At 37.3% G+C, this 22,464-nt stretch overlaps 4 protein-coding genes across 11 annotated transcripts; all 4 read right to left on the reverse strand.

Annotated features, from left to right (window-relative positions):
- Window positions 1-1,311: 1,311 nt before the first annotated feature.
- Window positions 1,312-12,559, reverse strand: LOC142549242 (replication protein A 70 kDa DNA-binding subunit B-like). 7 transcript variants are annotated; one of them, XM_075658087.1, is made up of 16 exons: window positions 12,366-12,559; window positions 12,220-12,271; window positions 11,949-12,003; window positions 11,710-11,776; window positions 11,364-11,437; window positions 6,011-11,236; window positions 5,659-5,935; window positions 5,489-5,579; window positions 5,265-5,389; window positions 5,046-5,124; window positions 4,125-4,254; window positions 3,876-4,036; window positions 3,671-3,791; window positions 3,207-3,590; window positions 2,988-3,032; window positions 1,314-1,466 (listed from the first exon to the last, which is right to left on the reverse strand). In XM_075658087.1, exons 7-16 carry the CDS (start codon window positions 5,924-5,926, stop codon window positions 1,431-1,433), a joined length of 1,440 nt encoding a protein of 479 aa, XP_075514202.1. In that variant the 5' UTR covers window positions 5,927-5,935; window positions 6,011-11,236; window positions 11,364-11,437; window positions 11,710-11,776; window positions 11,949-12,003; window positions 12,220-12,271; window positions 12,366-12,559; the 3' UTR covers window positions 1,314-1,430. The 7 variants fall into 7 exon arrangements, 6 of the variants coding, with proteins under 6 accessions (XP_075514205.1, XP_075514202.1, XP_075514201.1 ...); XM_075658086.1 differs by having other exon boundaries at window positions 11,364-11,448; XM_075658085.1 differs by having other exon boundaries at window positions 6,011-6,155; window positions 11,187-11,236; window positions 11,364-11,776.
- Window positions 6,517-7,587, reverse strand: LOC142550170 (uncharacterized). The gene has a single exon (XM_075659408.1). The coding sequence runs from the start codon at window positions 7,585-7,587 to the stop codon at window positions 6,517-6,519; it is 1,071 nt and encodes a 356-aa protein (XP_075515523.1).
- On the reverse strand, window positions 7,708-8,238 carry LOC142550171 (uncharacterized). Its single transcript, XM_075659410.1, has one exon. It carries the CDS (start codon window positions 8,236-8,238, stop codon window positions 7,708-7,710), a length of 531 nt encoding a protein of 176 aa, XP_075515525.1.
- Window positions 12,560-18,426: 5,867 nt separating the features above from the next.
- On the reverse strand, window positions 18,427-21,872 carry LOC142549243 (uncharacterized). Of its 2 annotated transcripts, none has more exons than XM_075658092.1 (4): window positions 21,498-21,872; window positions 21,304-21,412; window positions 19,240-19,385; window positions 18,427-19,096 (listed from the first exon to the last, which is right to left on the reverse strand). In XM_075658092.1, the coding sequence occupies exons 1-4, from the start codon at window positions 21,630-21,632 to the stop codon at window positions 18,755-18,757; spliced, it is 732 nt and encodes a 243-aa protein (XP_075514207.1). In that variant the 5' UTR covers window positions 21,633-21,872; the 3' UTR covers window positions 18,427-18,754. The 2 variants fall into 2 exon arrangements, with proteins under 2 accessions (XP_075514207.1, XP_075514206.1); XM_075658091.1 differs by having other exon boundaries at window positions 19,240-19,367; window positions 21,283-21,412; window positions 21,498-21,867.
- Window positions 21,873-22,464: the final 592 nt, after the last annotated feature.

Genomic DNA, 22,464 nt, shown 5'->3' on the forward strand with positions numbered 1-22,464 from the left:
ATGCTTGCATTTAAATATATCAAGTAATAAAATAACAATTTAAATAAAACATGTTGAGTATTACGATTAAAATTAAAATCCACGTATTTTTTTAAAAAATTATATGATATTATCAACATATATTTTATATATGTTATATGTATACTAGTGGTAGGCACCTTAAATGTTTGAGGTGTGTGCCCAAGTTTGCATGCGGTAATTGCTAAATTTTATTCGTATTTTAAAACCAGCAAATAAACGTTTATATTTGTATATATTTAAATGTATGAGTTTTTATTTTAATGCATTACAATATGTTATATATGTGAATTATATATATAGGTGTAAAACGACATATTAGATGTAGGAAAATATGTGTGTGTGTATATGTTTGTTTTTGTTTTTGAAATTTTTAAAATTGTATTCTGATAACAGCTGTGAATACATGTTATTAAGTATGAAGGTTTTTCTTTTAAAAAAAAAAAAAAGTATGAAGGTTTTGTTTAAGTTTTTTACAAAAATAACGAAAATAATCAGTTTGAGCGTATCTAAATAATAGGGATGAACACAGATTTAGCAGCTAAGTATGTGGGTTAATATTTTAAAAAAAAAATTTAAGGGAGAAGGATAACAGCGATGAACTTTTTAAGTTTTTTGGATATTTTATAATCGTGAAAGCGTAAGTAAAGCATATGTGATTTTTTTTGCTTAAGTATTAGGTAAAGGGGAAAAATATACATGTCATATATGTTAGAAGTTGTTAGTAGTGTATTTAATTTTTTTAGTGGCGTGGTTTATACATATACGCAACTTAAATTTGTATTGGAATGTTTTTTTTTTCAGAGACATTAATAAATTATACTGTTTGCCTATTGATGTTTTGTAGAAAATAAGGTAAAAAAAATGTTTAAAAAAATAAATATCAGATATCATATCTATTGCTAAACCTAAGTTTAGTTAAGTTATAGGCAGTTAAATATGACATATATAATTCAGCATATTAACATATAATAAGGAATGACTATTTTATATATATCCGTGTGCCTACAATTTTTAAAATTTTACAGAAAAAATTACGCGGTTAGCAATAAATATATTGTACATATATATATATATATATTTTTTAATAAGTCAAGATGACGTATATATTTTCGAAAGGAAAAGTTTTTAAGTTGGTTAAATATTTATTTGTGAGGGAAAAAATGTAGAAATCTAAAGGTTTTTAAATTTATGTATATTTCAAAATTCGAACATCCTCGGCTTTCTGAATATTGGAATTTTTGATAAAGTTAAGAAATAAGCTAAAGGTTGGCTAAACTATGGTATGAAAATACTAATAAAGTTTAACTGGAGTAACAGATTGATAAATTACATATTTTATGTCTGATGTTATCGAACACTGCATACTTAAGTAGCACAAAACTTTTATTTATGTTCACACGATCACAAGATTATCTCATTCCTTGCTTCAACCTGCGGAGCCGAACCTGAAAAAATAATCGCCCATAATAAGGTTTGTTAGATTTTATTGAAATATGTAAATCTAACGTATTGTAAATGAAAATAGGTATAAAATCTAACCAAATCATTTTATCTTATTAAAACAAAACAATCAGCTAAAATATGTATATCTTATTAAAGTTGTTTTTTTAAAAAAAGGAAGCCAGATATAAGGCGTAGGTGAATGTAAGCAATAAAACGATTGAATAAGCTAGCTTATATATTGGTTTTTCCTAAACCTCTCTGTAATGCAAATGTCATATAGCTGAATTATCGATTAAGCTTAGAAATCCTCTACATATATCAGTTATTAGTTAGATCATTAATACTTTGGTAAGTTAGAGCCTAAAATTATTAAGAACAGATAAATTAAGTACAAGAAAATGTTATGCAAATAACATTGCATAAATTAATTTATAAATTACAAGAGGAAAAAGATTACTAAGTGGGAAAAATAAAGTTAATGCAAATTTTGTAGATACATAAAATGTGATTGGCGAATAACATTGATATTTAACTCTTTTTCAATATCGGTTGCGTAATCTAGTTAGAAGAAAAAGCTTTGATTCCATATTCAGAACTCTTCGCAAAATGATGACTCATTCTGGATTTGAGTAAAATCTTTTTATCAGCTCTTCAATTTCTTTTTGAAATATAGAATTGTAGTAACATTGAGTACAATCAATACAACAACAGCACGAGGTGTTTTCCTTTGGAGCTGATTTAGAGGATGTATTTTTTGCTACAGAAATGGAAGTTTTGAAATTTTAAGGTAAATTCTTGTAAGCTAGTTGATGGTAGGTAAATGCATGTATATCATGTGGAAAAAGATGAGTCATAGATGAGTTATGATATTTGGTTTGATTAAGCATTTGTTATTATATTATTGAGCATATCTAAAGCCTCTTTTAGTTTTTTCCCCTGGTATTATTTATGTATTATTTAAAGATATATTTCGTTTTTCGTTATTCAGTCCAGATTTTGTATTTATAAGTATGAGTTTTTCCCTGAGCAAATTGTGTTAGTATGAATATAACCAAATTTCCTTCTATTGCTTAGTTCAGAGTAATAACGTAACAATTGTTAGTTGTAAATTAGCAATAAAAAAACGATATCATATACATAAGTAGAAAAGCCTTAGATATAATTTATCATAGCATGAATTAAAGTACTGGATATTGTATGGTTTTATTATTACTGTACATTATATTTATATGTGAAGTGCTAAGAATGTATGCCCATATAGATGTGAAAGTGTTTAGGGGAAAAAGTTCTTACAAATAAATATGTAATTCAATATATAGTAAGTATATTAAAGCGAACACATAAGACACAAAGAAACCGTTTTTTATTTTTAGATCAGTCTCTATTATATTTATTTTCAAACTAATAATGCTATGTGTAAATGCCACACATTAGATTATATATTAGAGTAAAAGAAAATGTTTAAAATTATTGGGAATAAACAATTTATTTTAGCAATTACAGCAGGGTGGTAAAAAACTAACCTTTAAGAGAAGATGTGCATATGCATAATTGGAAAGTAGCCAAAACTTCAACCAACAATTAATAGGTTAGTTTCCAGGCAGAGTGTTAGTGTTTGGATAACAAACAAAAACTATTAACTTCAGTTTTAAAAAGCACAATTAGCAAAAAACATACTCGGTTTTTGTATACATATTTGCCCTTCAGTCTTGTTTCATATATTTTGTGCTCTCATGTAATACCTCTTCATGTGCCAATTTTCTTTTGCCTGGTGGCTTGCATTGTTGTGCTCTAAGATCTGTTTCACAGTGTTCTTCCTGGATTGCGGAGCTGCTTTCCTGTGATTCAGCTGCAGCCACATTTTCCTGTGATTCAGCTGCAGCCACATTTTCCTGTGATTCAGCTGCAGCCACATCATCTTGTGTCAATCGAAGAACTTTTGAGGCCGAGCTTTTGTGCTCATAGCTATGCGATGTTGACGATGACTCAGCTGCGGGTAGGCATGCTATCACTGTGTTTCGGACAAAGGTCTTGCCTCTTGTTTTGCTCCACGACGTTCTTAGTTGGAAAAGGAACGGTAACTCTTTCGATTTCTCATTGAATATCTCAGGAGTAAAAGGTGTGCGCTGCGAATAAAAAGATAACTAATATCCTAAAGCTGTATGAAATTTTTGATTAACAAAAAAATATCGGAAAATAAACATACATTTTCCTCTGCCTCAATCATGTCCTCTCCTGACGCACATAACAACATGCTTGCTTCTTTGTTCTCAATGAAAGCAGTCAAATTTCCAGTCCCGTCAAAAAGTTCTGCTTGGAACTGTAAACTATATGCATATCATAGTGTATATTATAGTTAAGATGCCATGTTTTAAATGAGCGTAAATTTACAAAGAATTTTTATCACTTACAGCGGTTTTGGGCTTGGGAAATCATGGTTGCAATAAAAACATGAGAACTCATATTTGTATGCAGCTCCACATGATTTCGAACAGCCTGGGCAAGCTAGAAAATATACAGAGTCCTCAGGATTCTTTATTCTTATTTTAGCCTTTATCCAAAATGATTTCACCTGTAAATCAGAATTTGTTAGCATATCAAGATGCTTGTTTATTCTAAATCTAAGTAAGACAAAATGCGAGTAAATTTGAGCGTATTACTTCGTGCAGGCTCAGAATCTGACTGATTTTTCGAATATGGGAGCTGAACGGTTGGTCAATCTCCTGGTTTTCTTTGTCATACAGTTTTTGGGACACAACAGCCTCTATATATTCCTGATTGGTTTGCAGCCTTAAAAAAAGGAGTTTGTTAGATATTTATTTTTAGAAAGAATGGAAATATGTGAAAGAATAAAAAGAAGTTTGCATGAAAACATAAGATCATGAGGAAAACAACTGAAGATATTGAGATAGTTGGTGCTTTAGCAACTATATAAAAGGTTACCTAAAACAATGCAATGGTACGTTGATGCTTTGATTTAATATGGAACCCGTTTATCACACAAAATAACAAATATCTTTAAGAAGTTTATAGGGCGGAAGCATACAATATAGAGAGAAAATAGGTTTGAGATGTACAAGATATTTGTTACCCTAATTTGAGAGATGCTACACGAGACACACAGTGATCAAACAAAAGATTAAGATTATAAAAAACACAATTTTTTATGACTGCATACATGCGCTTGACAAAGAACGAGATGGGGCAACTATTTCTTCCCACAACAAAAGTTAACCGAAAAACCTAAATAAAATTTAATTCAAGCTTTTTGCAGCTACGTTAGTGTCTTCAAGAAATGTAAAATGTGCAGCTACGTTAGTGTCTTCAACAAATGTAAAATGTGCCAATGAAAGACCATTAGTTAACTATAAATTTTAATTTCAACACTACAGCAGATACGTTTAGAACTACAAACTTGTAAGTTACAAATTTTTTTTTCCTGAAATGTATACTGCCGAAAATTAATGCTTGCACGTAAACATATGTTGTAAACCAAAAATAGCAGGCAGATTTATTTTGCTTCAGCAAAGAATATTCTGAGGATATGTGACCAAAGAACTATTAGAAAAAGTATGAATTACCATCGTTTTAGCAAGTCACTTCGTTGTATTGGAGGATCAAACAGAATGGTGCTATTGGGTACTGTACCGATTGATAATCCTATAGTGAAACAATTGTTAATCAACCTTGCCAGCCTTTGCCAAGTAAAAAACACAAAAATAAATCAAACAATATGTATAAGCTAGAGGAAATTGATTTTTCTAACTATGAAACAACATTAAAGAGAGCTGAATATATACCGTAAAATGTGTTAACAGACAGCCGCATGCCTAAGATAACAGGAAAAGTGTGAACATTTTGCGTTAAAAAAGGCGTCTCGGTTTGGAGAAATTCTTCCCATAAGGTCAGAATTAATGGTTTGCGCCTGTCAAGGTAAAAAAATTGTTATTTGCTGAGGTATACATTTAGCTGGAAAATGAAGAAAAATAAGCCATAATGTAAAAAATTTATGAAATGATTTTACTCTTCGTTGACGATAACAAACTCCTGTAAATTCCTTTTTGTTTTTTCAACAAACCGTGGAGGGAAAACATGTACCACACTGCATAACAAATCTGAGAAATAAAATGTGTAAATAAATCTGTATATGAAATAATTGTATTCTATGGAAAAGGACTGGAGGAGGAACTTAGCTGATTTGTTTTGTAGACACGTCAGCGAATGCAGGGCATTGTGCAAAAGGCGTCAGTTGGTAAGCATGGTTAATAGGTAATTGCTCTTCTTCGCTTGCAAGCCTAATGTTAGTACTTCTATTAAGCAACATTTGGTATTTTGCTGATGCAAAAATTGGAGCATTGCTAGTTATTTCTTTGATTTTGGCATTCCCAATATAGTATGTCTTGTACAGCTGTAGTAATTTGTCCAATTGCTCAACATCTTGATCGTAAATTATGCCTTGCATGCTTCCATTCTATCCAAATAAATGGGTAAAGTAAAAAAACAATTACAGACTGTATTATTAATAAAAAAAGAAAATGTATTTTACCTATTTATCAACAAAAACAAGTTTTTGTTGTCTTCCCCATTTTAGAAAACGAATTGGAGTTTTTTCAGGCAGTAAGACTTTGACAAACCAGTTGCGAACATCTGGTTTTAAATTTGCAAGGGGTGTACATTTGTCCTCTAATGACCTGAATGTAAGGAGGAAAAAGAAATAATAAGAGAAAATATTTTAGCTACTGAAACATGGAGTATAAGATATTGCATGGGCAAATAATAAAAAATCTAACAAGCTTCTTTATTTGATAAATTTTGTACAGAAGTATGAATGAAAGTGGTTTCAAACCCTGCAAAATCGAAGTTAAGACTATATATTTGTGTAAATAAATAAATATAAAAAATAAAGCATGTAGCTGGAAGAATTTATTTTGTTTTAGTAGAACTAATAATTTTATTTTAACAAAACTTACAATGTGCATATATCAATATGTAATATACTTTCAGGTGCAATATTTTCACATCAACAAAATAAGCAAAATAAGAACTTACCTTTCAATGAGGATGTGCAGCGTCCAAAACCTCACGGTATACTACATTTTTTGTGTAGTTAGTACTTTGAGCTAATGATGTCGATGGTCTAATGAGCACCTTTATTTGATCTATATTCTTAGCTCTTGATAATGCTACATAAATTTGGCCATGCGAAAAAACTGGTTCTTTTAAGTAGATGTCAACAAAATCTAAAGTCTGCCCTTGTGCTTTGTTAATTGTCATTGCATAACATAAACGGATTGGAAATTGTTTTCTTTTAAATGTAATAGTTGAAAAATCATCATGTGGAGATTCTAAAGTTATCCGGGGAATGAACACTGGTTTTCCTGCATGTGTGCCTACTGAAATTTCAGCATAAATAACATTTTTATTAAACCCTTTACAATGTAAACATATCTCATTACAAAGCCCTTCAGTTGGATTAATATTTCTTAACAAAATAATGGGTAAATTTATTTTCAAAGTTAATTTGTGTGGGGGAAGCCCTTGAGGAGTTAAACAATGGAATAAAGCTTCCTGATCAGGTATAACACATTCACTTGTGTTTTCATCGCAACTATAGTAAGTTGTTTCTTCTCTAGGGAACTTGTTAATAAGAACGTCATTTATTTCGTGGACAAATTCGTTTCTTGTTGTCAGTATGGCACGTTTTACGAATGAAGAGAAATCTAGATCTGGATCGTTTATGCTTGGGAAAACCATCTCTATTAACGTGTTTAAGGAAGTAGCATCATCTGCAAATGGAATGTTAATGTGAGATGGGATTTGGATTTCATTGTTTTCATTAGTAATTTCGACACCATCATCGATTTTCAATAGCCGAGACGAAAAAATCGAATCAGACAGAGCACGCATATTTTTCTGAGGTTTTATCTTGCTTAAATGTGGCCACAAAGGTGACATGACAATCGAATAGTCAATGATGTTTTCTTTCGTACTTTTTAAAATAACCGATAATGTTTGGCGGAAGTCCCTACCAAATACAACAATTTTACCACCAAAAAGTAAATTTGAATCCATTATGTCTTGTAACATTTCATTGAACTTTTCAATGACATCACGTCTAGCCATCGTAGCCTCACCCCAAATAATGAGTTTTGCTAGTTTTAATAAAGTTGCTAATGTGCTTTGCTTGCTAATGCTACATGATTTGATATTACTTTCTTCTAAAGGGATTTTAAACCTCGAGTGTTAAGTACGGCCACCTGGGAGCAAAGAGGCTGCAACTCCTGAAGTTGCAGTCGCAATTGCTATGTCACCATTTGATCGAATTGTAGCAAGAAGTGCTCTATATAAAAAAGTTTTTCCAGTACCTCTGGGGCCGTCAATAAAGAAAGCATTTGGCAAATTATTACAAACATGATATAAGATTTGATTATAAGCATTTTTTTGTTCTACATTTAATTGTTCAACAGCTAACAGATCTTTGGCTGGTACATAAATATCACGTTCAGTTTGTAAGTCTTTTGCCTCTCTATCGCTAAAATCTAAGCTCATATTTTGGTCTGTATGAAATAATTCGTCTAATTTTTTACCCATGGATCGAAGGTAATTATCAACTATGCCTAAAACCTTATGATTAAGCATTTTTGGGGTAAGATCTTTATTCTGAGCAAAATCTTCTGACAGAAAATCTTGAAATTTTGCCCAAAGATGAATGGGATTTTTTGGGCAACAAAAAACGAGGATAGTAGCAAATAATTGCCGCAAAGCATGAGGCATTAGATAACAAATAACATCCTCAATACACATTTCAGCAGTGTTATCACTTTCTATTAATCCTAAGGTTAGAGCTGCCTCTCTGAATGTTGTGAAAGTAACTTCGTTTGTTGTTCTTAAGTCTTTATAAGAAGATGGTTTTCTGACATGCATTAACAACAATTTTAAATAATATTTTTCACAATCTGAAGGTTGGCAGCTTCTTACGTGGTTCCCATTCTTTACAATCGTTGTGCCAAGTAAAAAAACTCAAGAAATTCCACATATAAGCAATTCAAGCTTTGAGCGTAGTTATTGTATCTGTTCATATAGAAAAATTGTGTTAACATAGTTTTTTTAAATGCTGGGTTGTTGACAATGTTGTACAATGCTTGATTAGCAGCAAATGTCACAACCTGTTCATTCTCTAAATGTACTGGTAAGCATATTACCGCTGCATGTACATGATTAAGATCAAAGCCGAAAATGCGCCAGATTGCCTCAGGAGGCGAAATCCATCTTGCAGCTTGGAAATTTTTTGCCCCGTCAACTACGTGATCTTGTTCATCTCCAAGTAATGTATATAAAATCTTGTCATGGCCCTTATATATATACTTGTATATATATTTTACAGCTTGAATGGTTGAACATATTTCGACATTGATATGGCAATTAAATTTAGCAAGCAAGTATGGATTGTAAGGAACAACCCAACGGTTATCAAGTTGTGAACCCCTTACGTTAATAACATGTCCGTTATCGCGCCGGCGATATATTGGGTATGAATTTGTTCCATATTTAGTAGACTCTGCGTAGTTTTTAGGGTAGTTATATTTACAAGAATTTTTTTTCATGCAAGGACATGCTGGATTGAGTAAACCACATGGACCATGAATCATATGTTTCACCACGAGTGAAAACAAATATGGTTCAGCATGTGCATCTGGTAATTCTGCACAGAAAATTCTATCGAATGCCTCAGGATGAAACATTTTTGAAGCTTGATTTAAAATAAGCTGGAAATGGGCATGGGGTAAGCCTCTTTTTTGGAATTCTATCACGCTAGTATAGGCGATAATGTGCCCAAAAATATCTCTCTTGAATAGTTCATCTCATAAAACTTGAAGTTTTGCATGAAAAATCCTAGAGATCAAATCAGGTCTATTTTGAATTTCATCGGATGGGAGGCAAAGAGACTTTATTTCAGCCCAATTTGGATTCGAGGTTATTGTTAGAAAGATATCCAGTTTCCCATAACGTTGTACTAAAGCAATAGCATCCATATATCTTTTACGCATATCTCTAGGACCTCCAATGAATGACGTAGGTAATATAGGACGTTTCCCAACATCAGAGCCTATCTCACATCCCTGTGTAATGCTATCTAATAACCCTTTGTAGGCCTCATTTTGCAAGCGGTTTTGCATGACTGGAGTCCTAAAAAATTCTAATCTTGATGTTTCAATTTTAATGTACATGTCTACTATATATTGTTGCAAAAGCCTACCAATATGTAGTAAGAAAGACCTATCATTTTTCCTTTTTTTCCGAAGCTACATAAAGAAAACATATATCTAATGGTGAAAAAACGTAACTACTGTATAACAAAATTTTCTTTTTAAATAAAAATTACCTTGAGTTCCAACGCTTATAAAAAAATCTGCACTTGCAGAGTTTTGGATACAGTTGATGTTTTCACCATCACAGGTTGGTCTAGGCTGCATTTTTTTCTGTTTTTGATCTAATCTTTTAATGTTTCGATGCCAACCATGTTCCCCATTTGGAAATATAAGAGGGTATTGTAAGGGATCATAACAACCGAAATATTGCTTAATTATCTTGAGATACTGCTGTTTTTCGGATATACTTGTATATGTTGGCTTTTTTTTTGATTTTCATAGCTACATTCTAACCATATACCAGCAACCTGAGAGACACCAGGCCTATTAAAAACTCGTTGATCAGTAACAGGATCAGCTTGCAAAGCAATTTTATATTCGTCTAAGTTGTCAACACTATTTAGACCACGGAAAAAATTCCCATATGGGTTTTTTTTCTAAGATATTAATTAATTTCTGTACAAGAGATGCCTTAAAATTTGAGTTGATAGATAAACGATTAGATAGTTCATGTTCAGTGTCAAAAAAATATAGTTGCAGATTTTTGGGGGCTTCATTGGACGATGGTATTAATTGGTCAATAAAATGGTAAAGTTGACCTTGTACACGGAATGTATAAATACCAGCATTTCTTTTAGCATAAGATGTATCACAATGTACGCCCATTGATGTGAAAGCAAACATGTTATTGTAGCTACGAATACATGTGTTGAACTCTTTAGCATCATCGGCGTTACCAACATAGAGCTGCACTAATTCAGATGGCATTTCTGAAAGTGAAAGATTTATATCTCCTAGCGCACAACAAAATGTAGGTGGCTCAGCATATACGCGTGTTGCACCACAAAACTTACAATCTACTATATAAGGTAGTACATCTGGGCTTCTCACTATATAAGTCAATGGATCTACCTTAGGGTTTTTCCCATCAAAAATCTGTGAAACACATGGTTTATTTTTTTGCCTTCGACGTATATTTTTTTGCAGCCTATGCTCTTCTAAACAAGCATAATTTCTTTTACGAGAGGTTTCAGTCCTATTGCTTTCTGATGAATTATCTTCTTTATGACGCAGCATCATTGTTATTTTATAACAGCAAGCAAATCAAAATGTTTGATCCTAATATTGTTCGATTCGCTGATTTGTGGAAACCTTAAGTAACGGTAAATACGGCACAGTTATGTAAAAAAAAAACACACACAACAATGATCTATAACCTATAGATTGACACCACAAAAGCTAGTAAGGAAAATATATCAACAATAAAAAGGATGGGAGGGGAAAACCACGGGTGTGGCAATAAACCAAGAAAAGTAAAGGACCAACTAATACAACTAAAAATAAATACCAAACCTGTACACAGCACGAGCCGACGAGCTTGCCATTGGAGTAAGTTGCGGAGGCTTCGTGGTAGGAACAATTTCCGTATATATACACATCAAAGACAACGTTAATCTATTTAGGAGCAGAAGAACGGTATGCTTTAAAGGGCAATACGGGGAGCAACAACCCAAAAAAAGGAGAACGTGCCTAATAGAAAGTTGCAATCAAAGCAGCTCAAAGGGATGTCAAAACAACCTTCAAGCGCCCAGGTGTAGATGTACCTAAATGTTTTCTGTGGTAACTAAGTTAAAAACCAAAAGCCGCTGCAAGGAGAAGCTAACAGCAACGGGCAAACAAAAACCCACTAAAAAAGCACAAGGTAAAACACACCAACATAAAACGAACAAGTAACGGTCAGTCTAGGTTAGACGGAGAGGGCAAGAAAAAAATAACAAATACGAACAGAATCGAGAAGAAAAACGTATATGGTCTATACTAAAGGAGAGACAAGCGTTGCCCGCGCGAGAAGAAGGGAAAACCAAAGGAACTCTACCGTAAAACTGTGAAAACGATGTCAAAATGAGGCATTACGGGTCACCGAGTAAACCGCACCAAGGTGGCTGAAATAGCGACAGAAAGAAAGGAAAGCATGAGGAGAAGAATAATCCTAGCTAAAGTGAACAAAATAAATCAATATAGATGGTAAAAAGCAACAAAACATGGAAAATAAAAGCATCGGAACGTGGCAAAATAAAATAATCGAAGCCAAAGAGGAGGAAATAGGTAACTCACCGATTGTTTTTTTTTTTTGGCCAGTGGTCGTGAAGATAGGGCAGGAGACGAGGCCCTGAAGGAGGAAAGAGCACAAGGAAATCAAAAGCTGGAGAAAGCCGAACAGGAAATACAACAGACAGAGGAAAAAATGGAAAGCAGTAAGAAATCGGTAAGGATGGCGGATGCTCACACGACGGTTAAAGAAGTCAAAAAAATAGTACTAACAGCTTAAGCAGAGCAACACGAGGCAAAATAACCAAGGCCCAAGAAAAGGGAGAGAATAACTCACCGGTTGTCGCTGTCTACCTGTTGGTCGTGAAGATGGGTCGGCAAACGAAGGCCTGAGAGAGGAAGGAGCACCAAAAGTCGGGGGGGTTAGTGAAAACCGAGCCAGAAATACAACCAAGACCGAAGAGAAGGGAGAAGATAGCTCACCGGTTGCTGTTGTCTAACTGTTGGGCGTGAGGAGCAGTCGGAGAACGAAGGCTTGAAAGAGGAAGGAACACAAACATGGAGAGTTTTAGAAGGCCGAGCAAGAAAGACAACCAACAGAGAAGAACAGGAAAGAAAGAAAGAAAGAATCGGAGAGGGAGGAGGACTCTCACACGACGCGTGGTAGGGAGATGCATCTCACAATGACAGCACACACAATTAAGCATCGGTGCAATAAAAACACAACACGTGGTAAGGGTTTATACCATCAACCGGAAGGAAACTGGCCCATTTGAAATTATTGAGGCTCTCATATAAGTAGATATATAAAAATGCTTTTTTAAACATCATAAACAAACAAGAAGTTAATTCTTCTTGATTTAACAAGAAAACAAAAGATCTAAAACCTGATAATTCATTCTTTCGGCTAACAGAAAACCCAGACATATATGTACATAATATTTAAGCATAAATAATGTATATATAATTATTTATATACGAATATTACATACATATAAAATTAATTATTTAATGTAACAATATAATGAATTGAAAAATAATATGACATTATTATTTTTCACTCCAATTAGTGTAAAAGTGAATCAACTATCAGATGAAATAAGAATGTTGATTTTTATTTTTCTTGTGTGATACTCATGGGAAATTTAGGGTCTGATTCCAGCAAGTGTCACTAGTCCAGACGCAGGTTTAGAAATTACCCTGAGCCTGAAATCACAAATAAGATCGTTAGGAGGGGGCCAGGAGGGTGTCTTGGCGTAGCCCCTCTGATGCTCAAGTCAGAGACTGAGGATATATGGGAGGAGCAGCTAAGGGTGCTGCTAAAAACAATATATTGAATGACCATAACTGAACACTCAAACCTGGTATTTATAGAAGAATACATGGGCCCTTGATGGGTCTGTCTTCCATTTGGGCTTGGGATGAGCCAAGAATAGTGGGCCCATCCATGGGGTATCACCATACTCCCCCTCCTGAGTCGAACTGAAATGCAGGTTCGAAGTTCGATTAGTTGTGTTGTCCTCGGGTTACCGGGTACGAGTTGTGCATTTTTTTTCCTGCCGCTCGTCAGTCTCCAAAAATTCGGAAACAAATCAAATCGCAACATCGTCCTGAATGGCAAGATTTGGTTTGGGCTCTGCAAATAAGAGTCGTTTCTTCACTCCATTTCACTTCTCTCCTGCATAATTTCCTCTGCAACTCACATACGCTCCACCATCGCAGCTTACCCGCCCAGCCGAGCCCTCGCCCCAGCGTGCACACTCGAGCCCTCGCCTGCACGCCAATTTCGAGCCCTCGCCTGCACGCCAATTTCGAGCCCTCGTCGTGCGCACTTGCTCGCCCAGCCGAGCTCTCGCCCCAGCTTACACACTCAAGCCCTCGCACGCCTCCTCCTCCTCGCCCCGAGCCTCGCCTGCTCGCCCACGCCGAGCTCTCGCCGTGCGCGCCTACTCGCCCAGCCGAGCTCTATCCCAGCCGCGCGCACACCCTGCCCACCCATACGCCTCGCCAGTCTCCTTGCCTGAGCGCATCCTGGCCTGAGCTCGCCCTCGCCCACGCCAGGTCCTCGCACGAGTGCTAGCCCAAAAGCCCCCAAGCTCGCCACCTGCCCGCTTGCCCCTCGTCGAGTCGCACTGCCGCGCATGCCCAGACGCCCTCCCGCTCGCCCCTCGCCCTGCTGCACGCTTGCCCGAGCTCCTGGCCATTCGTCCGCCAGCTCGTCCCTCGCCCCTCGCCCCTCGCCCCTCACCCAGCGCCCCGAGCTCGCCCAGCCACCTGCAGCTCGCCCCTCGCCTGCTCGTCCATCTGCACGCTCGCCCCTCAACCTTCGCCCAACGCCCCAAGCTCGCCCAGCCACCTGCAGCTCGCCCCTCGCCCAACGCTCGAGCTCGCCCTCGCCTACTCGCCCTTCATCCACCAGCTCGCCCCGACGCCCAAACATGCCTTCGCCCAAGCACGCCCCTTGCGAATGATTGTCTGGTTTCTGAAGAGCTTTTGGGGGCGTTGCCCCCAAACTCCCACGACCTGACCGGGCAGGTCGATCCCCATAATTTTCGTAGTGGCAAACATCGTTCGTTAACGAAAAACCAAATAAATTTTCTAACACGCTATGCCCTCGTCGCTCCTATCTTCAAGGTCCTCTACTAAGCTTTTGAAGGAAAATAATTCCCACTTCCCTGTGCCCTTGACTCCTCTGCTAGAATAGTCCTTAGCAGGGAAAATAAAAACTTCAACCTCCTCACCTTCTAATTCCACTGCTAGGCGATGACTTAGCAGGAAAATAAAATTTTTCTCCTCCCCAACTCTGCTCCTCTGCTAGGCGATGCCTTCGCAGGAAAATAAAATTTTTCTCCTTCCTCACTCTGCTCCTCTGCTAGGTGATGCCTTCGCAGAAAAATAAAATTTTTCTCCTCCCCACTTCGGCGCCTCTGCTAGGCGATGCCTTAGCAGGAAAATAAAATTTTTCTCCTTCCTCACTCTGCTCCTCTGCTAGGCGATGCCTTAGCAGGAAAATAAAATTTTTCTCCTTCCTCACTCTGCTCCTCTGCTAGGCGATGCCTTAGCAGGAAAAATAAAATTTTTTCCCCTCCCGAACTCTGCTCCTCTGCTAGGCGGTGCCTTAGCAGGAAAATAAAAATTTTCTCATCCCCAACTCTGCTCCTCTGCTAGGCGGTGCCTTAGCAGGAAAATTTAATTTTTCTCATCCCCTAACTCTGCTCCTCTGCTAGGCGATGCCTTAGCAGGAAAATAAAATTTTTCTTCTCCCCAACTCAGCTCCTCTGCTAGGCGGTGCCTTAGTAGGAAAATAAAATTTTTCTCCTTCCGAACTCTGCTCCTCTGCTAGGCGGTGCCTTAGCAGGAAATTAAAAATTTTCTCCCACCTAACTATGCTCCTCTGCTAGGCGATTCCTTAGCAGGAAAATAAAAATTTTCCCCCACCTAACTATGCTCCTCTGCTAGGCGATTCCTTAGCAGGAAAATAAAAATTTTCTCCCACCCAACTCTACTCCTCTGCTAGGCGATGCCTTAGTAGGAAAATAAAAATTTTCTCCTCCCCAACTCTGCTCCTCTGCTAGACGGTGCCTTAGCAGGAATATTTAATTTTTCTCCCACCTAACTCTGCTCCTCTGCTAGGCGATGCCTTAGCAGGAAAATAAAATTTTTATCCTCCCCAACTATGCTCCTCTGCTATGCGGTGCCTTGGCAGGAAAATAAAATTTTTCTCGTTCCCAACTCTACTCCTCTCTAGGCGATGCCTTGGCAGGAAAATAAAATTTTTCTCCTCCCTAACTTTGCTCCTCTGCTAGGCGATGCCTTAGCAAGAAAATAAAATTTTTCTCTTTCCCAACTCTGCTCCTCTGCTAGGCAATGCCTTAGCAGGAAAATTAAATTTTTCTCCTCCCTGACTCTGCTCCTCTGCTAGGCAGTGCCTTAGCAGGAAAATAAAATTTTTCTCCTCCAAAACTCTGCTCCTCTGCTAGGCAATGCCTTAACAGGAAAATTAAGTTTTCTCACTTTCATAATTCACCAAAATTCATGAGCTGGAAAGAAGAAATTGATTTTATTGAATTCCAACTGATTACATGTAAAAATGCAAAGATGAAATACATCAACGATAAAATTCATAATGATATTTCCTAAGGTGGTAAGCATTCCAGGACCTCTTTAAAGTTTTGCCTTGAGTATTTTCCAAGTAATAAGCTCCAGAATTAAATTTCTCAATCACTCTAAAAAGGCCATCCCACTCTAGGTCCAACTTTCCATCTGCCCTTCTTGCACCTTCAACAGAACCTAGTCACTCCTTCTTCCTTTCCTAATCATGTTAACCTCCACACGCCCTCCTTTTCCCTCCTCCCTCACTACCCCTTCATAACACCGAAGCGCAACTTTTTGGTCCCCGCACAAGACTCCAACTCCTTTTCCCACAGGAAACTTAAGCTTCTGATGACAAGTGGAAGCTACAGCTCTAAAATCCTTCAGGGCTGGCCGTCCTAGAATTCCATTATACGTTGACGGAGTATCTACCACGGTGAAGGCTATCATTTTTGTTACCCGCAGAGGATCAATCCCCAAGGATAAGGGAAGAACAATCTGACCCAAAGGCGGGATGGCGTGTCATGCAAACCCATACAGCGGGGTGGAGACCGGCTCAAACTCGAATCCTTCCACCTTCATTTGATCCAACGTGCTCTTGAACAAGACGTTTACGGAGCTTCCATTATCAATAAATATCATCGCCACATCATGATTGGCAATGGTGGCCGTCACCACCAAGGCATCGTTATGTGGAGTCACAACGCCTCGGAGGTCTTCCGGTCCAAAGCTGATGACGGGGTTTTGTGGTAAGTCTACACCCCTAGATATTTCAAAGTTTTCCAACCTCCTCCCATGCGCTTTCCGAGCTCGCCCGGAATCTCCGTCGGTAGCACCCCCCGAGATCATATGAATAAATCCTCTCGTAGGGTGGTTATCCTCATCCATTCCCCTCCTCGGTTCGACGGGCTCCTGAGGGACATCTTGACCTCGACCTTCTCCTCTCTGCTCCCCAACCTTCTGATTTATCCATTGGGGGCCTTGACCACGCCTAGAGGACGGGCGAGACCTCGGTGGTCTCCCAGGTGCGGAGCATTCTCGTCTGTCCCGTGAAGGCAATCTAGCACTGCACTCCACCCTTCGTGACTTCTCACACCTCCCCTCAGGCTCCCTCACCTCCATCACCTCATCACGACTCCTATCCAGGGGAACATATGATGAGAATTGTCCTCTGCCCCTAGCTTTATCCTCTTCTTTCTCGCCCGCACCTCTCTTCCTACCTCCTCTTTCCGCTCCCTCAACTCTACTTCCCCCGGGCCGCTGCTCCATCCTCTTATGCCGCTGGGCATCTTCTAGATTTACATATTTTTCCGCCCGAGATAACAGATCATCATAATTTGATGGAGGTTTCTTCACCAACTCGGGGGAAGTCCTTTTTCCAGAATGGCCAGTGAAAAAGGATTTTCTCTCTTGGGGGTCGGTGCTTGGCTTCCCACCTGCTGCCTCAGCATCCGTATTTCCTTCAACATCTCTCCCATCTCCGCATTCCCTTCGCTTGGGAGGGGCTGTGTTTCTTCCATCCTGCTCTGCTGTCCCTCAACATTTTCCTCTCGCTCCTGGCGAGTGGCATGCTCCTCAGCGAACATAGATTCTTGGTTCCTTTTCATGGCTTCATCCACTGTTCGAATGATGAATTTGCCCAGCTGCTCCAGGGTCAAGTTCCCCGCATTCTCATTGGGACAGGGTTGCTCGGCCCTGGTCTCTTGAAGAGGCTGTTCAGTTCTGGTATCTTGACGAGGTTGTTCCTGTCTCGCCTCATCATGAGACTGTTTGGGTCCCCTCTGAGGACGCGATGATGCTGAGGTAGCTCTTCTACTCCCTCTCTTCCCTACCATCTCTACGTCTCAACTCAAATATTCCCACAGACGGCGCCAATTGATACTCACGGGAAATTTAGGGTCCGATTCCAGCAAGTGTCACTAGTTCAGACGCAGGTTTTGAAATTACCCTGAGCCTGAAATCATAAATAAGATCGTTAGGAGTGGGCCAGGAAGGTGTCCTGGCGTAACCCCTCCGACGCTCAAGTCAGAGACTGAGGATATATGGGAGGAGCAGCTAAGGGTGCTGCTGAAAACAATATATTGAATGACCATAACTGAACACTCAAACCCGGTATTTATAAAAGAATATCCGGGTCCTTGATGTGCCTATCTACCATTTGGACTTGGGATGGGCGAAGGATAGTGGGTCCATCCATGAGGTATCATGTGAAACAATGTTTATTTTTCTCATCCTCATAAAGGTATCATTCATCGAAGACGAAAAACTAGGCACGTTCGTTAGAAAAAAATATACTCTCTTCGTCTTAAATATATAAATTTGTTTGGTGTTGGAAGTGTTTTTCATCGGGGTCATTTGGCATATACTAATTACATATAAGCAATAATTATGAAGAACAAAAAATCATAATCAAGAAACCAAAAAGAACTATCGAATAGTTTGAATATTCAGCTTCTAACAGACAACAAATGTTATTGCACGAGTAAAATCATCATGTCTGTCCAAATTGGCGGTGCACATTCGAAAAGATAATTCGTGCTCTCGTATGATGTATTTAAAAACTGCGTAAAATGCCAAAACCCAGTAGCATGTTTTTCAACAAGGCTACATGTATCGTACAAGTTGTAAGATTCGGTTGTTTACTCCTCTTTGGCTATCCGCGGCTTGATATTTGTGTGTTATCCGCGAGCTGACCAAGGAGTATAGTATATCTCAATCTCAACTTTAATCCCATCCATTTTCAGTTAAATAGAGCACATTCACTTCAGGACAGGAACATATCATCGATTTTCCACATCCCAATCATCATCACCCCATTCTTTATCCCAATCTTCATGTGTTTCAATTGTAAATGTCGAGTTGGGTTGCTGCTCCCCCATTTCAAGTTCTTTATACTTTACACCATTGAGTTGTCGTCCCTTTCTCCTTAACTTGCAGCAGATCAAAGTTCCTCCAATGAAGAATGCCGTCGCAAAAAATAAGTATGTTCCATTTATTGATGTTACATAATTCATATAGAAACCTTTTGGCAGCGAAGCTCCTACATCAATGGTGCAGTTTCCATTTTCAGCGCTTAACAAGATCGAAGAATACCCTGATCCCATGTTCGATGTTAATTTTACCTGTTGTGAAAAATAAGGTAAAAATGAACAGAAACTCAATCATAAAACAGAGGATGAAATCTATCCATGTTAAATGAATAGGAATGCAGGGATGAGACCAGGACAGTATCAAAGAGGAGAAAATAAAAGTTAATAGCCAGTACCTTCTTGCTTTCGTGTCCAGGTATATCGGTATTCTCCTCCACAGTGATGTTTGCAGGAAAGATGATAATGCTCACTCTGTGAGAGCTCTCACCCGCATTCACGACAAGTACGTAGTTGTCTTGAGATACTGCTAGCAAAATAGATACTATGAGACTCGCAACTATAAGACTTTAAAATGAGTCCAAAAAAAACCCTGTTTCATTAGATTTGCATTTTAACCATGTTTAGCAGCTATTTTCATTTGACAGAGCCAATTTGGCTCACATCAGATTTATCGAGGATATTTATTCATTGTTTGTATCGATATAAGAAGTTTGTACAATTTTCTGGCCAACTATAATATAATTTTTGTTAATTATTTGAGACATGATTTAAGCACCCACCGTGCTTGATCACTTAAGCTTTCCTGAATAAATGTTAGAAGCTTGTAGCATGCTAAATTTGGCTGTTTGGTTCTTCTGTTGGTTCAATAGGAGTTCATTTTCAGACTAAGCAACAACTAATAGATGATCTAATTAAATGAAAATACATGATTCCAAGTGAATACCGAATGAAATTGTTGTATTCACGATAGAACGAACCTCATGGAAAGCATGTGGAGTAAGAGGATCCAGAGCATGAAAATGTAGACCCACTAATCACTAGCCACAGTTCAATAAAAAGATCATGAGCTAAGAAGTTCAAAGAGAGAAGGGTTAATCAAGAAATTGCGGAAAAGAATTCAATCTATACCAATTGGGAGAAGTAGAAGTGATCTGAATGTTAATTTAAGAAATGTTTGTATGGTTGTGTCCAAGTCCATTGTATAACATGGGGAGGTGTTATTTCTTGCATTATTCACGAAACTTTAAAGTTAAAATTGAGAATTTTCTCTTCAGGTGCGAGTATAACATGGAAATGAAGAACTTATCAAGAATTATTTTTCGTGGCATCTGATTCCATCCTTGTTCACTTCGTTCTTGATTGAACCTATGTGAATGTTTCTACGAATCTTGCTTTACAATTGCCTAAAAAAATGGTGTGAATTCTATTCTTGTCGTTGTGGACAGATTTTCAATTATGGGACATTTCAATTGATATCACAAAACAGACGAGCGTCCCATTTTATGGAATTGTATTTCCATGAGGTTGCGTGCCTTTATGGAGCACAGAAGACTCTTATCAGATTGGATGTGAAGGTGAGCTACCCATAGTTGTTAAAAGCGTGTGCCTGGCGGCAGTGCGCTGTTTTATAAGTTTCTTCATTGCACTTGACGTTCAATCAAGGTTATATCTTGTTTTTGTATGCAAAATTCCAAAATGTTGTTTGTTTTAATGTATTTAATTGAATTTTAAAATTTATATCAAATGCGCTTTACTAAGATAAAGCGTTCGCTTCGCCTTGTGACTCAAGCTCCAGGTTACCCTAGCGGTTTGGCGTGTCTTGCACCCTAAATAACTATAAGGGACACAAATCTGTTTGAACCAAATTATAGAGAATGGTTCCATTTGCGAAACAATAGGTCCCTAAAAGTTTATGTAAGATCTCAAGTGCACCTTACTTAAATATGATCAATCACTGACTCTAATAAAGATGACTTCATCTTAGCTTCACGTGCCCTCTTCTCTATTACCACCTTTTAGTATTCATTATCACAACATACAGTAGAGACAACTAACTTATGCACACAGTTTACAGTGAATTATGTAAGGCCTCATCTATTTCCTTGTCAAGCTATATTGTTCGTCACGCTACTTACCAATAGCAGCATCCATATCGCACGTATATACACAAGCATGGAACAAGTAAATTCAAACAAAGGAGCCGTCATTTATCAAGAAGGGACAAAAAATCTGAAAATTAATCATTCATTCAGCAGAGAAATGAACCAAACAAGTCGATAGAGGAAAGTTACCATTTCCACGAAAAGGAACACAGGCTGAATGGAACAAGTAAATTCAAACAAAGGAGCCGTCATTTATCAAGAAGGGACAAAAAATCTGAAAATTAATCATTCATTCAGCAGAGAAATGAACCAAACAAGTCGATAGAGGAAAGTTACCATTTCCACGAAAAGGAACACAGGCTGAAACATGTGATTCCACGATACCACAATTATCCGCCACCCCGTCACACGTCTCCTTCTTTGAATCCCTATTCTCCACCGGAACAGGGCTAGGCGATGGAGACACCTAAAATCAAACATTTTTCGTGATCAGACAAAGCAACAAACGCCACACAGAAAAAAAAATTAAACAATATGTGGGCTGCTCATACCTGAGCATTTATCTTCGAAGCATCAGAACCCTGCTCTAGTTTTCGAAAGAGATCAAGAAAAGACCCATCGGAATGACATGGGACAACACAAATCAAGAAAATCACCGTTAGGGCTAACCTTAAAAGTCCCATCATCCCAACAAGATTAAATCTTTAGATCAATATCTGATCCGGGTTTGAACTGGATTGATCCGTTGTGGTATGGGTCCGAAGGAAAAACAAGAATAAGCCCGGGGTCATGAAGCCCTTCGTCAACATTGTTATTGTATTTGTAGTTTCTTGGAAGGGAAAATGGTTGAAAACTATAACGCAATTGGAGAGTTTGGCTAAAGATTTCGAAGAGTTTGGACAACGTTGACGGATTATCTTAGGAAAAGTGAACGCGTCAATTTTCTGTTTCGAGCTATTCGAAAAACACCAAAATTATTTATTATTATTAATTTTTTAAGTCAAGAATCGAGGGGAATGAATAATATGTGAACATAAAAATCTGTTACATTTTATAAGAACTAATGGAATTTAATTTATTAAAATAAAAAAAATTAAAGAATATGATTTGAAAATTTTGAGTATTCAATTATTTATATTGAAAGTAAAGCAAAATTAAATTAAACCATACGATATAATTTATTTCCTGGATGAAATTTAAAATTTTATAGAAATATTTAATAATTATGTTTTAATCATTTTTTTCATATGCAATTAATTATACATACGATAAGTATTCGATTAAAAATAGATATTGAACAAATTTGATTGAAATTTTAAATTATACATTTCGGAACAAAAATAAAGTAAATTTCATCTATTAAAATCCGATACAATTAATAATTTATGTTTAAATTTATCCAAAAATATAAATTTATAATAATCAAATATTTGATAAACCTGTACACCAGAGGTAACAATAGAATTCCAAATTTTAAAAATAAATCAAGTTTGTAATTAAATTAGTTTTCAAATAACA

The sequence above is a fragment of the Primulina tabacum genome, chromosome 6 (genome assembly GCF_025594145.1).
Source record: "Primulina tabacum isolate GXHZ01 chromosome 6, ASM2559414v2, whole genome shotgun sequence".
Classification (NCBI taxonomy): Eukaryota; Viridiplantae; Streptophyta; class Magnoliopsida; order Lamiales; family Gesneriaceae; genus Primulina; species Primulina tabacum.

Bases quoted from the DNA above. Each gene is read 5' to 3' on its own strand.
- LOC142549242 (XM_075658087.1), bottom strand. From the start codon at position 5,926: ATGCAAGGCATAATTTACGATCAAGATGTTGAGCAATTGGACAAATTA. The intron at 5,125-5,264 runs GTATATATTCAG...GTTTCACTATAG, and splicing joins GTCTGTTAACACATTTTACG to GATTATCAATCGGTACAGTA. The intron at 3,033-3,206 runs GTATTACATGAG...TGTTGGTTGAAG, and splicing joins GAAAATTGGCACATGAAGAG to TTTTGGCTACTTTCCAATTA.
- LOC142549243 (XM_075658091.1), bottom strand. From the start codon at position 21,632: ATGATGGGACTTTTAAGGTTAGCCCTAACGGTGATTTTCTTGATTTGT. The intron at 19,368-21,282 runs GTAACTTTCCTC...TTTTGCTAGCAG, and splicing joins TGTTCCTTTTCGTGGAAATG to TATCTCAAGACAACTACGTA. The intron at 19,097-19,239 runs GTACTGGCTATT...TTTTCACAACAG, and splicing joins CTGGACACGAAAGCAAGAAG to GTAAAATTAACATCGAACAT.
- LOC142550170 (XM_075659408.1), bottom strand. From the start codon at position 7,587: ATGGCTAGACGTGATGTCATTGAAAAGTTCAATGAAATGTTACAAGAC.
- LOC142550171 (XM_075659410.1), bottom strand. From the start codon at position 8,238: ATGCCTCATGCTTTGCGGCAATTATTTGCTACTATCCTCGTTTTTTGT.